The sequence below is a fragment of the Sus scrofa genome, chromosome 17, assembly GCF_000003025.6.
Source record: "Sus scrofa isolate TJ Tabasco breed Duroc chromosome 17, Sscrofa11.1, whole genome shotgun sequence".
In the NCBI taxonomy this organism is placed as follows: Eukaryota; Metazoa; Chordata; class Mammalia; order Artiodactyla; family Suidae; genus Sus; species Sus scrofa.
Genome location: NC_010459.5, coordinates 49056324 through 49070956, shown reverse-complemented (window position 1 = coordinate 49070956; position 14633 = coordinate 49056324). Strand labels below are relative to the sequence as shown.

At 50.9% G+C, this 14633-nt stretch overlaps 1 protein-coding gene across 7 annotated transcripts in view; it reads right to left on the bottom strand.

Moving 5' to 3' along the window:
- Window positions 1-14633, bottom strand: part of EYA2 (EYA transcriptional coactivator and phosphatase 2) — a 313108-nt gene that overhangs the window by 172833 nt on the left and 125642 nt on the right. For all 7 annotated transcript variants that reach the window (XM_021077393.1, XM_021077399.1, XM_021077395.1 and 4 more), the window contains one exon: window positions 2306-2351. In XM_021077393.1, the coding sequence (XP_020933052.1) occupies window positions 2306-2351 (46 nt within the window). The remainder of the gene's footprint in view (window positions 1-2305; window positions 2352-14633) is intronic.

Genomic DNA, 14633 nt, shown 5'->3' with positions numbered 1-14633 from the left:
CATGCTAGGACTGGCTCAGTCCTACAGGCAGCAACAGACTAAGTCAAGGTGGGTCGTCCTAACAGGAAGCGGGCAAGATGGTGAACCCACAGATATAATGTCTTTGGCTGGTGCAGGATTTTCTTTTTTCTTTTTCTGTTTTTTAGGGCCGCCCTGTGGCATATGGCGGTTCCCAGGCTACGGGTCGATTTGGAGCTGCAGCTGCCTGCCTATGCCACAGCCACTGCCACACCAGATCCAAGCTGTGTCTGGTGCCTACACCACAGCTCATAGCAACGCCGGATCCTTAATCTCCTGAGTCAGGCCAGGGACGGAACTGGCATCCTCATGGATCCTAGTCTGGTTTGTTACCACTGAGCCACAACGGGAGCTCCACGGTTTTTTGCTTAATTTGAAATTGCCAATGTTTTAAAACCAGGATACACACACACACACACACACACACACACACACACCCTTCTTTCCCCTTCTCTTGCAAAGCAGACGCTCTGACAATCTGGGTCTGTACTCCTATGTGCTGCCATCAGCTGGATTCGAGCACTGGCCACCTCTTTAGATGCTCACGTTGCGTCTCTAGCAGTGCCTCCTGGGCCTACTCACTGTGTGATGAGAACAGCTAACAATGATTGCGCCTATGATGTGCCAGGCACTGTCCCATTGCTGAGTGTGGACTGGCTCATTGAAACCTCGTGGCAAGTGTGACAACCCTCGGAGGGAGTTTCCCTTAGCACCCCATTTTACAGAGAAGCAAACTGAGGCAGAGAGAGACCAAAGCACACAGCTGATACATGGTCGAAACCCCGGCTCCGGAGGCCACACCCTTACGCACTGCAACAGGCCACCCTGGTCCTTTAGGTCACTAAAGGTCTGTGCAACTTGACAAACTATTGCTAATTCTTCTGATGACCTGTTTATCAGACAATGGTAATGAGCTTCCTATACCTGCGTCGGATTCCATTTTGATTACATCACTTTAGTAAAAGCTTGTCTCCAGAATTCCTCCTACTTAGGAAACCTGGTGGCAGGTGAGAGACAGAGGAAAAAGGTCACCGAATTATAAAAAGATGCTCTTAGGTCCTCTTTCTTTTTGATGACTGCTGTGCGGAAGGGCCGGAAACTTGTTCCAAGATGCCTAAGAAACTCCTTTGCGCTGAAGACGCCAGAACCAAGACTAGAAGATGCCTGCCCTGTGAGGTGCCTGGAAATGCATCCAGCGTGTTGGGACTTAGTGCTTTGCACAGAACCTTAGCTGAAAACATTGCCAGTTTACACCTGTCCTTGGAAGGAGAGGGTGGAAATCCGAGACGATCAACTCCTGCTTCCCATCAAAACCCCACGTGAACTGCTCAGCTTAAACCGGGGCTCAAATGAAAAGCCAGAAAGAGAGGGTAGCGGGGCTCCCTAACCCCGAGGCCATAAAACACGGCGGGGAAATTTAACAGGCCTCAGTTGCTACTGACAACCCCAAAACATCTTCTGCAGGGAAAGGAAGGCTGAGAAAGAAGGTTCCTTATAAACAACTTCTCTGGTGTTGTCCAGGGAGAAGCATGTCTAGAGACGGAGGAGCTGAGCAACCACACCAAAGGCCATGCTGCCCGTCCAGCCAGGCCAAACCCGGGGCTTCTCATACTGTGGGGTGCAGACACGCAGCTGCCTGAGGACCCAGGGTAAGCCTGGTCCCTCACCCGGCTCCCTCTACCCGTGTGCACACCTATGGGGCAGCATTTATACCCCTGGTCTGGCTCCCCATGAGACTGGAAGCTCTCCGAGGGCAGGGACCGTGTCTCATGCTTCTTGAGAGTCTCTGGTGCTCCTGTAGGATTTGGTACCGAGGAGCATTGGGTGAAAGTTGGCGCAGGAAGAAGGAAGGAAAGAGGAAGAGGAGAAGGATAGAGGGAGGTAGAGAAAGATGGGGCGGGAGGAAGGAAGAGAGAGAGAGGAAGGAAAGGAAGGAGGGCAAAAAAGAGAGGGAGAGAGAGAAGCAGGAAGGGGGAGAGGCGTTGAACACGTCTTTGCAGAAGAAAGGACCGGAAGGAAGGCAAGAGATGGCTGAAAACAGAAGAAAGCGACAGCCCTCACTCCCAGAACAGTGGTCCGGACCCCATTCCCAGAGCTCTGTCTGTGGGACAGGCCCCCTGATGGTTCCCCTTTTCCAGATGGAGAGACTAAGGCCCGAGGAGGTGGGGTCTTTTGCCCAAGGTCACTCCACCAGGAAGAGCAGCGCTGGGATTCCTCTCCAGAGCCTCTGCCCACCAAGAAAGAGAAAGGGAGAGAGGGGGAGACGGAGATACACAAGGGCACTCACCTTGCAAAGAGAGGGGACACACTCGGAGCGGCCGATGTGCTGATGCCTAGAGGGGAAAAAGAAACAGCTGTCAGAGTGACATTCCACAGACACCGTGACTTCAGATGCCAGGATGAGTGGGAAGAAACGCAGAAAGAGCAGCTGCCAGGGACTTTCTCCACGACGGAAGCTTATCCGAGGCACCCCTGCAGCACTCGCCTCCGTGAAAACCTTTCCTGGGTGTGCTCTGTCTCCAGATACTAATTGCAGGACTATGTATAAAGAATCTATAGTATCACGAAACATCGGAGTGGAATCCACCCCCCACCCCCATTGTATAGATGAGAAACTGAGGCCCGGGAGACAGCGAGAGCTTGAGCCAGGTCACACTGGGACCTGAACCTGGTTTCTTGACTCCTAAGCTGGAGCCATGTCTACTCCTGGACAGAGAACCGCTTCCTTTCCTGGCTCCAAGGTAACCCAGGAACCGCAGAAGGCAGACACTGGTTTGGGTTTGATTATCCAACATCCACGTTCCTTGCTGTTCCTCGCCTCCCACCCCTGTGTCAGTCCATGGGGTCCGGGTGGCGCTGGCCACACCACTTAGCGGGAGGCACATCTTGGATTATCTCTGGGGCTCCAGCTAGAGTGTGGGGCAGGGAGGGGGCGGAGGCCTGGGGTCCTGACACAGGTGCGTTTCACTGCATCCCTGGCACTCGGCCTCCAACCATGGTTGGAGACAATTATCAGGAGGTGACAAAAAGGTGACAGAATTTTGCTGGAGAGACATTTCCAAGAGGATGATTTTACAAATGGACAGTTCACTGGGGAGTGTTTTATGCTAGATCATTTTTTTTTTTTTTTTTTTTTTGGCTGCGCTCACAGCATGTGAAAGTTCCCCGGGCCAGGGATTGAACACATGCCACAGCAGTGACCCGAGATCACAGTGACCATGCCGGATTCTTAACCTGCTGTGCCACAAGAGAACTTCTGCTCTATATCATTTTATTTTTTAATATATGCATTTTATCATGAATTTTTATTTATTTTTCGGCCACTCCCACAGCATATGGAAGTCCCCTAGCCAGGGATCAAACCCGAGCTGGAGCTGCAACCTGTGTCACAGCTGCAGCAATGCCAGATCCTTAACCCACTCCATTGGGCCAGGGATCGAAGTGGCACCTCTACAGAGACAAGCCAGATCATTAATCCACTTTGCCACAGTGGGAACTCCTGGCTACACCTTTTTTTTTTTTTTTTTTTTTTCTTTTTAGGGCCACACCTGCAGCACATGGACGTTCCAAGGCAGGGGTCAAATCGGAGCTGCAGTTGCTGGCCTATGCCACAACCACTCGGGATCCGAGCTGCCTCTGCAACCTACACCACAGCTCATGGCAATGAGCGAGGCCAGGGATCGAACCTGCATCCTCATGGATACTAGTCGGGTTTGTAACCCGCTGAGCCACAGCTGGAACTCCCTGGTATTCACTATTCACAGTGGCCGGAGTGTCCCTGTGCCTCCTCAGAAATGCCCCAAGCCCTCCAGAGCTCTGAGCCTCTCTGTAAACCAACCTGCAGTTCCAACTCCACCACTCAGTAACCACTCAGCCTTTGGGCAGATTTGCCTGTAGTCTCAGGGCCTCTGGGTACCCTCCTGTGACATGGGGACAAACACGTCTCTCACAAGGATGCAGGAGGATTAAATGAGATGACGACGACAAAGAGTCCATCCATCATCTACCCAGGAAGTGTTGGGTGCCGAGCTCTCTCCTAAATCCTTTACCTGGATTAGCTATTTTAATCCTCAAACTCACCCCACGAGGAGGGTTCTGTTCGCGTCCCTGGGTTACAGATGAAGCGCAGGAGGCTCAGAGATTTTACATAACTCACTCCAGGCCACAGAGGTCCTAGGGGGTGGAGCTGTGATCTGTATTCAGGGGGTCTGGCTCCAGAGTTTGGTGGCCCAACCAGGACACAGCAGCCCGCACGGACAATCATCAGCATAGCAGCCACCAGCACCCACTTAGAAGTTCACCTCGTGCCCGGCCCTGTGTTTATATGCATGGTGGCATTTCCGGCTCACTGCAATGTTAGGAAGCCAGAAATGTACATTATCCTCCATACACTGATGAGGAGACAGAGGGCCCCAAGGCCAGGTGCCTCGCTCAAGCCACACAACCTGCGGGCATGGGGACAGGGACTTGAACCCAGGGGCTATGTGAGTCCAAGTCCATTCTCTTAATCACCTCCCCAGCTGAGTCCAATTCTGGTCGAGTCCCAAGCCACGGGGGTGAGGGTGCGGAGTCCTAAGGTTCATTTAGAGAGCTCCAGCTAGAATTTGAAAATCGAATAGACAGCATTAGCACATATGACCCATACTAAGAAGGAAGTGGGGGAAGTCTTTTTTTTTTTTTTAAATGGCCGTACCTGCGGCACACGGGAGTTCCCAAGCCAGCCACTGAATCTGAGCCACAGCTGCAACTGGCACGGCAATCTATGCCACAGCTGCGTCAATGCCAGATCCTTTAACCCGCTGTCCCGGGCCCAGGGATTGAACCAGTGCCTCCACAGCAACCCGCGCCACTGCACAGGGATTCTTAACTCACTGTGCCACAGTGGGAACCCCAGAATTGTGGGAAACTTTTGTTCCAGTTATAAATGTGAGAATGTGGGGGGCGGGTGCGGAATGGCTGTGTAAAATTTTATGTCTTGCTATGTGTCATATTTTTTCCTGTGCTTTAGTTATGCATATTTATTTTACCTATGTGTCATATTTTTAAGAAGTTGGGACAGCAGGGGTCTAAGACCCAGGAAAGGCCCCAGTACACAGTAGGTGCTCACTCAATGCTAATTTCCCTGCTGGGGGCACGGCCTCCCACAACCTCCTTCTGCATCCTCCCGCAGGGCTAGAGAAGGACCTGTCTCATTCTGAAACAGCCACAGTCTCATTATTGGTAAAAGCCTGGTGATCTGAGTTATGTTTAGTAATACATAAGTTACTGAATTAAACATTTGGAATATGTTTTAATAAATATGTAAATATTCATAAAAATCTAACTCTACGCAAACAGTCCTATGGGCTCGGATTAAGTCGGCATTCTGTAGATTCGAAGCGAGCTCCCCCCGCCCCACCTGCCCTGCTCCCCTCAACCTCTGCGCCCTGATTTGCATGTTCTCCTCACTCCCACATCCTCTGTTTCTCTGAACTGTTGAGCAATCTGCCTTCCCCACGCCTGGAAGGTCTCCCTCTCCTGCTGTGCGAACCTGTCGTCCTCACCCTTTTCCACCCCAGCAACCCCCAGGAAGACTGCAAGCCAGAAACAGGCATTCAGTCAGTGCTAAGAGATTTTCTTTCTGCAGATTGTGTGATTTTTGAAAAGCGTGGGCTTTATCTTTTATTTTATTGTTGTGCCTTTTAGGGCTGCATCCACAGCACATGGAAGTTCTCAGGCTAGGGGTTGAAGTGAAGCTGCGGCTGCCGGCCTTCGCCACCGCCGCAGCCACGCTAGATCCGAGCCGGATCTGCAACCTGCACCACAGCAATGCCAAATCCTTAACCCACTGAGCAAAGCCAGGGATCAAACCCATGTCCTTATGGATACTAGTCGGATTCACTTCCACTGTGCCAAAACGGGAACTTTTTTTTTTTTTTTTCCCCAAACTGACCTCACATTTAACTCTTTATCCTGGACACTTGGGGGAAGTGAGAACCTGGAAAACGAGCATATTTTGTATATACAGAACAGTCGCCTTCCCTTTCTCCATCCCTTTCTTCCATTTTTTCCCTGGTAATGATGGTGTAGACACCTCATGGAGAATCCTCATGGTGGTGACAAGGCAGGGCCCTCAAGTGCCTTTCCTTCCTCCTGTTTTATGCACGGCCATGCTCAGGTGCAGAGTGGGGGCAGGGGCTCCCCAAGAGCAGGGAGCCTCTCTCTCCCTCTGGTGCCCTTGCTATGGTCCAGGGCTATTGGTCCTCAGAGATCCTGGGGACCAGGAGGCCCAGCTATAGCTGGAGCCATCTATCATCTGCATACGAGGCAATGTCGTGTGGGCAACGCCAGCACCAACGTGAAAGGTGGAGGAGTAGGCTGATCTGGTCAAGTGGCAGGCAACAACCTGGTCCTCATTGTAGCCCAGGACGGCCTTGGGTGATGCCCCAGATGCCCGCATCACCACTTTCTGGACGCTGTTGTCTTTGACCCCTTTCTCCAAATGGAAAGTCAGAGCCAGACAGATACGTTGAGGTGGAGACATGAGAGGCCACGCCAGACAGCTTCCCATGCAGCTCGGGAATGATCTGCTCACAGGCTTGGCAGTGCCACGGGATGGAGGCACGATGCTTTGGACCATTGTAGCACGACCACTGCACCACAGCTTTTTCCAGAGGGGTAGAGAGGGCATGGACTGGGGTCAGGAGTCCCTCCATGAGGCCAGCATCCCGGACCCAGATGGCATGCTGGCAATCTAGGGGGAGTGGTCATACTTCTCAAGGTCACCACATCACAAACGTGGGGCCATCAGCACAAGGGGCAGATGGCCCTTTGACTCCAGTCCTCAAGGGAGCCCCAAGCATCTTCAAGGTGCTGAAGACCATACGCAGTAGCAGCATCAGTCCTTTGATCCTGGTGGGATGTGGTACCCGGTAAATGGAGATGCCCTTCCCATTGGCCACAGCTTCCTGTTCTCAGCTGCGGCAGGACCACTGAACTTGCCACAATGGGCAAGTTTGGGGCCAATGGCACAATCATCGATGGCAACGTATATCCACATTGCCAATGGAGAAAGCAGCCCTGGTGACCTGACTCAACGCAGCCAAATCTATTTACTCCAAGCTTCACCACATGGCCCCGAGGGATGTGGCTGGTCCATAATCTGAGGCAGCTAGTTCTCAAGTGAGGGGCAGAAAGCCTCCTCCATTTACTTCTGAATTTAAAACGCTAAGCCTCCTCAGCTTCCTACGGGTGAAGGGAGAAGGATTAGCGAAACAGACGGCCAGAGCCTAGGAGATGAGCTCATTCATGCATTCATTCATCACCTGCCGTGTGCCCGGCAGGTGCTAGGAAATGGGTTACAACAGCGAGGAAAAGCAGTCAGGGTCCCTGTTCTCGTGGGCCCTCCAGTTTAGGGGGAGATGGGAGGTACACAAATACTTACACAGGCAAAGCGCTTACAATTGCGACAAAGTGCAAAGGAAGGAAGGGGATGATACGGAGTGGAGCACCTGGAACATTAACTCAAACAGGATTTGCCTGGGGATCTTATTAAAACACAGACTCTGAGTCTGTAGGTCAGGGAAGCTCCCAGGTGAGGCTGACACGGCAGGCCCAGAAACCACACTTTGAGTTGCAAGGGTTTAGACCGCAGGCTCATAAAGAACTATAAATTACTAAAAAGTCCCCATTCTGGGTTCATAAAAATAAATCTCCCTCCCAGAAGTCACAAACTCGCATGCATACTGGGACCAGGAAGGCAACATAAATGATCCAATGCAATAGATCATTTAGGGAACTAAAGCTGGGGTCTTCGTGTGTGAGCGCATACGTATGTGTGATTACGTGTGTGTGACTGTATGACGTAACTTACCCAAGGATGCACAGAGTTCGTTTATTCATTCGTGCATCAAAAAATGCTTACCGTGCACCTACCATGGGCCAGATCTATAACCTAACCCTCATAATTTGTTATCTCAGTGTCCCTTCCAAAGGAGGAACAGGAGCAGAAGGAATCAGACCCCAATTCAAATCCCAACTCTACTGCCCTATAACTGTGGGGCCCTGAGCTCATCACTTCCTCTCTCTAAACCTCAGTTTCCCCATCCACAAAATGGGGGACTAGCTCATATCTGCAGGGCTGTTGCAAGGATTACGTGAGGCAGGTACCTGCCAAATGGTAACTGCTCAACACGCAGGAGCTCTGGTTATTAGGTTTCGATTCTCCTGGGGCCCTTGCTTAAGCCACTGAGATTGTGAGCCCAATCTGAATGTTCACACTTTTTTTTTTTTAAACCTCTCACTGGGAGGATTAAGAAGCTAATGATTCTGAAAGCAGCGACTGCTATTATGTTGCCTCGCTGAACCCCAGGGGCACTTCTAACTGATTCTGCCATGAGATGAGACAACTTCTTCCTTTTTTTTTTTTTTTTTTTTTTGTCTTTTTGCCTTTTCTAGGGCCGCACCCACGGCATATGGAGGTTCCCAGGCTAGGGGTCCAATTGGAGCTGTAGCCGCCGGCCTATGCTAGAGCCACAGCAGCACGGGATCCGAGCCATGTCTGCAACCTACACCACAGCTCATGGCAACGCCAGATCCTTAACCCACTGATCGAGACCAGGGATCCAACTGGCAACCTCAGGATTCCTAGTCAGATTCGTTAATCACTGAGCCATGACGGGAACTCCGAGATGAGACAACTAATGCGAGATATCTCGAGGCAGGTCTTTGCTATGAAAGCTGCGGGTCTGTATCAGCTCACCTCCCTTGTGTGAGTGCTTTAAACTGCACCCGACCAAGGTCAGTGATAGCAGGAGGGAGCCCTGTATTAGGAGTCCAGCATGTGCACGAACAGGTAGAGGTCCTCCTGGGTACTGAGGCCCCGAGGAAGCCGTCTGAGAAAGGCTGAAAGCTGGAAAGGTGAGGCTGATCTGTGGGTCCCCAGGGAAGACCTGGGCAAAGCTCTGGGCAGCTCAGTCTGGTTTGGATGAAATGAACGAAAATCGACCAGCCCCTGGCTACAGCTGGTAAGACTGAAACTGGAAATGAGACCACATCATGCCCAGGGCAGAGGAGGGGCAGGCAGTCTGAGGGATGATGACAGCCCAGCTTGTCCTGCAGGGTGGTGATCTCACCTCTCCGAGGAAACACTTAATGAGATTACAGCCTTAGCTTTTGCAAAATATGTCTGAATTTTATTAATTTTTTTTCTTTTTTGGCTGCACCTGCAGCACATGAAAGTTCTCTGTGGCCTGTGTCACAGCTTTGGCAATGCCGCATCCTTAACCCACCGTGCCACAGCGGGAACTCCTCTATCTGCCTTGTAAAAGACAGCAATTTTCTCTATTCAGCTGTGCTTTCTTAGTTCCATAACTCTCTCGCTCCTTCTTCCAGAAGATGGGCTACAATTCAAATCCAATTTTCCCTTAGATAGGAATGAATAAGAGCTAATCTTTTTCAAGTGGTTCCTATAAGCCAGGCACTGCGCTAAGGATGGAATGGGCTGAGGAAGTTATTACCTCTACTTTATAGATATGAAAAAAATGAAGCGAGGGGAACTTAAAGAAATTTTACCAAGGATTCAGAGCCAATATCCATCTGAAGTTATCTGTGGTTCCTCAAGACCTCGCTGTTCATCCACCACCCACCTGTCCACCCAACCATTCACCTACCCAAGCATCCGAGGCGGAATATGAACTCAGGTAGTAGTGCAGGAGCATGGGCTTTGATGCTTTCTTTAATGTGGCCATTGATTAACATTTGCAGCTTAAGGGCTCCAGGGAGTAATTCCCCACAGGCCTTGTTTTATTATAGGAATTGGGTCTTTCCCACAGGCTTTGTTTACTATAGGAAATGTGCCTCCCCCCACCTGGACCTCTATCTCTAACCCACTCCCTAACTGATTAAAAAAGGAGTGAGAGGAATGGTGACTTAGTCTAAGGAAAGAGAAGGACAAAGAAACCATAAAACTTGCAGGACATTTCCACCCCTAAAACCCTATTGGATAAGGACTGATATGGGGGGGGGGAGTTCCCATCGTGGCGCAGTGGTTAACGAATCTGACTAGGAACCATGAGGTTGCGGGTTCGGTCCCTGGCCTTGCTCAGTGGGTTAAGGATCCAGCATTGCCGTGAGCTGTGGTGTAGGTTGCAGACTCGGCTCGGATCCTGCGTTGCTGTGGCTCTGGCGTAGGCCGGCGGCTACAGCTCCAATTGGACCCCTAGCTTGGGAACCTCAATATGCCGTGGGAGCGGCCCAAGAAATGGCAAAAAGACAAAAAAAAAAAAAAAAAAAAAAAAAAAAAAAAAAAAAAGGACTGATATAGGTAACTGGGCAAGGCCAATGGGAGAAACCTACATCTTTCTGGACCCTATGTGGGTACCATCCCTACTTTTAAGGGATAAACCCCTCTATAGGACAGTGGGGGGGGGTTCTTCTCCCCCACTCCCAGCAGCCCTGGAAGCTATTTGCTTTCCTGAAATAAAGACTTTGCTTGCTTGCTGCCTGTGCGTTCGCAGAGTTCACTCTTCGACTGCATGAACGAGAACCCGGATTCTGGTAACATCTTTTTGGCATCACATCCACCTATACATAATTTTTAAGGATCAACCATGGGTCAGACACTAAGCTGTGTGCTAATTAGGAACAGAAATTTCAATACAGATACAGGAATTAAAAATTGTCTTTGTCTTAGAGGAATTCACCACCTAGAGCAAAGGTGCAAAGCGTTGGGTGCACAAGATTAGGTGAATTTGGAGCGCTTTAAAAAAAATCTCATTGCCTGAGTCACACTGTTGACCAATTAAATCTGACTCTTTGGGGATAAGTCTGGACATTAGCATTAAATTAAAGAAAAAAAAACAACTTTCCAGGCAATGCCAATGTGCAGCCAGGTTTAAAACCAGTCCTGGTGCCTGATTCTCTAGGTGTGCTCACTGGTTGCAGGGCCCTATCCCCAGCGTTTCTGATTTTGTAATGGTTTGCATTTCTTGCAAGTCCCAGGTGATGCCGAGGCTCCTGGTCCAGGTTCTTGAAGGTGAGGTTGATGCACAAGAGACTCTGAGGACCACTGAGCTGGCGCCTTGCTACTCAGAGTGGCTGGTGGACCAGAAGCATCAGCATCACCTGGGAGCTTGTTAGACATGTAGATTCTCAGGCTGGCTCAGAATCTGCAATTTTCTTTTTTTTCTGTTTTTGCTTTTTAGGGCTGCCACCTGCAGCATATGGAAGTTCCCAGGCTAGGGGTCAAATCAGAGCTATAGCTGCCGGCCAAAGCCACAGCCACAAGGAATCTGAGCTGCGTCTGTGACCCACACCACAGCTCACGGCAATGCTGGGTTCTTAACCCGCTGAGCGAGGTCAAGGATTGAACCTGCATCCTCATGGATCCTCGTTGGCTTTGTTAACCACTGAGCCATGAAGGAAACTCCAGAAACTGCAATTTAATGAGGTCCCCAGAGGATTCCATGCACCTTCAAGAGGGAGAGACACACAGTTGACCTCTGGGGAAGGTTTTCTAGGCATCAAGCACTCTGCTGGGCCTCTTACAGGATGGTGCTCAAGCCTTTCTTAACCAGTGGCCCACAGGCAGGTCAATCTGTACCACATTCCTGCTTTATGCCCTCAGAGAAATTGCCGTTATCTCAAATCCCTATTTGTTTAAAAGGTGAGTACCTGCCTCTTCCACTAGAACCTAGGGTCTGGAGAGGGAACTTGCCTGCCTCATTCCCCATTATAGTCCCAGCACCTACACCAGGGCCTGGGCCACGGCCAGCATGTGGGAACTATTTACTGAACAAACACAGGCAGCAAAGATGATGGTTCGTTGTCTAGATGAAGAGGTTGAATGCTCAGAGAGGGGCAGCATGTTCACACAGTGAGCAGGTGACAGGGCTGGGATCTGCCCGAGGGGCCTGGATGAGGCCACACCCAGCAGGGGGTGACATGCGGTGACCCTGGGGAGCTGCCAAAAGTGTCCCTAGGAGCAACGTGACCATCACCACGCAAAGTCGCTGAAGGTGGGTAGTGGACAGAGTCTGTGGTCCACTAGATGCCCAGTGCCTGGTACATAGTAGGCTCAGCAAAACAATTTGTTGGAGTTCCTGTTATGGTTCAGTGGGTTAAGAACCCACCTAGTATCCAGGAGGATGTGGGTTCAATTCCTGGCCTCGCTCAGTGGGTTAAGGATCCAGTGCGGCTGCAAGCTGTGGCATAGGTTGCAGATGCAGCTCGAATCCCATGTTGCTGTGGCTGTGCCTCCAGTTGCAGCTCCGATTCGACCCCTAGCCTGGGAACCTCCAAATGCCACAGGTGAGGCCATAAAAGGAAAAAACAATTTGTTGAGTGTATCATTGGAAAAATGAAACTACCAAATCTGTCTGTGGAGAGATTTGGGAGGCTTCCTAAGGAGGCAGAGGCAAAGCTGGATGAGGGGGAGCTTGTGAGGCAGAAAGGAAGGGGAAGAGAGCCTTCCTATGCCACAGCTTGCAGCCACACAAGATCCTTTGTCATGTCTTGCTCTCAAGGGGATGAGAGCCCATGATGCTGCAGTTCCACCCTCAGCATCCTCCCGGATGAAACAAGACTGGAACTGTTTTCTATTGACAAGCATTTCTTAGCACTTACTCTTTGTCCTGTCTTACTCTCAGCACTTGGGCGTGTAGGCGATCAAAGTGGGCCACCTTACATTACTACAACTTGCGTTCCGGGGAGGGAGGAGACAGACAACTAGCAAGCGGGCAAACATGTAACTTCGAGTAGAAAATAGGAATATGAAGGGAATAATTAAAAACAAACAGCGTGGCTGGGCGTTCTGTTGGCTCGCCTCTCAAAAGGGATGCAGAATCGGACCTGTTCGCGCCAGTCCGTCGCCACCACCCCACCCAAGCCACAGTTGCCTCTTGCTTGGGTTATTATAACACCTTCCTCTTGGGGTTTCTGGGTTCCCATTTGTCTCCGCCTCGAATCCGTTCTCATGGGCAGCCTGAGAGATCCTGCCAACCTGTAGCCAGACCATCCCTCACTTGCTCCAAACCCTCCCACGGCTGCCGTCTTGCTCAGGGTAGAAGCCAAGTCCTTCCAGTGGCTCACAACCTACAGCACGGTCTGACCTGGTTATCTCTCTGACCTCATCTCCCCGCCCCTGGCCCCTCTGCTCACCGGGCTCCAGCCACACCAGCCTCCTCATCACTCCTCACGTGCTCTGGAACCACGGCTGATTCAGGACCTTTGCTTTCACGAGTTCCTCTGCTCCTAAGGGCTCCTTCCGTGTCACCATGAAACACATCTCCTCAAGGTCTTTCTTCAAGCGTTTTCTTCCCAGCAACATCTTTTCTAGCACCCTAACAAAAACGGCATCCCACACCCCTGCATTTCTTCTCCCTGCTTTTTTATCTCCTGGTATGTAGCACCAGCCAACATGCTGTGTATTCTACTTACCTATTGTTACCATCAGACTCTGTCCTGCCAGCACCCTAGTCTAGGCTCCAGGAGCCAGGTGATCTTCGTATTGACTTCCTAGGACTTAAAACAAAGCTTGGCATGTGTTTGAGTAAACATCCGTTGAATGAATGAATGTACAGTTGCTTTCGATAGGAAAGACCTCTCTGACAAGAAGTGAAGGATGCGGGGAGGGTCCTGCAGTGATAGCGGGAAGCCTGGTCCAGGCAGAAGAACAGCAGGTGCAGAGGCCCTGAAGGCAGAATTACGCTTGAGAGTTAGAGCCAAAGAAACAAGGCCAAGCGTGGGGCTTGGTGAGAAGGGGACCCCGTAGAGATGAGTTTGAAAGGCTGGCAGGGACAGGCAGGTAGAGCCTGCTGGCCAAAGGTAAGGAATTCAGATTTCATTCTATACTATTTTTTTTTTCTTTTTGCTTTTTAGGGCTGCACTTGCAGCATACGGAGGTTCCCAGGCTAGGGGTCCAATCAGAGCTACAGCTGCCAGCCTATGCCACAGCCACAGCAACTTGGGATCCAAGCCACATCTGTGACCTACCCCACAGCTCACTGCAGCCCCCACTGAGTGAGGCCAGGGATCGAACCTGCATCCTCACGGATACTAGTTAGATTCATTTCTGCTGCACCACAATGGGAACTCCTCATTCTATACTCTTTAAAACACTAAGTCCTCTCCATGTTTTAAGCCATTTCATCTTCATATCAACTCTATGGGGTTGGTGGAATAATGATCCCATTTAACAGAAGGGGTCAATAAACCCCAAAGAGGTTAGGACACTAGACCAGGGACTTATAACCGGTAAGAGGCAGAGCTGGAAATACGATGGGCGCCACTGGGGGCCTTCTTTGAGCTGCGCTTCCCCAGGATCCTCCTGAGCATAGGCTCCATGGCTCATGCTTTCTGGGGTCCTCCTCGGAGCTGGACCTTTGCAGTCACCTGGTGACAGTCACTCTGTAACAGAAGGAAGGGCCCAGGAGGAGGGAGACCAGAGGCCAGGCAGGGAGGGCAGCTGCGACACTTGGGGCCATGACTAGGGTGGAATGTCCCCTGCAGAGTCCTGGAGCTCCCTCCCACATCAAGAGAAAGAAAAATGTGTGTGTGTGTGTGTGTAACCTGATCCTGCTAACTCTGCCTGCTCTGAATTTGGGAGCAAGCCCTCTCCACCCCATTGCTCCACCCCC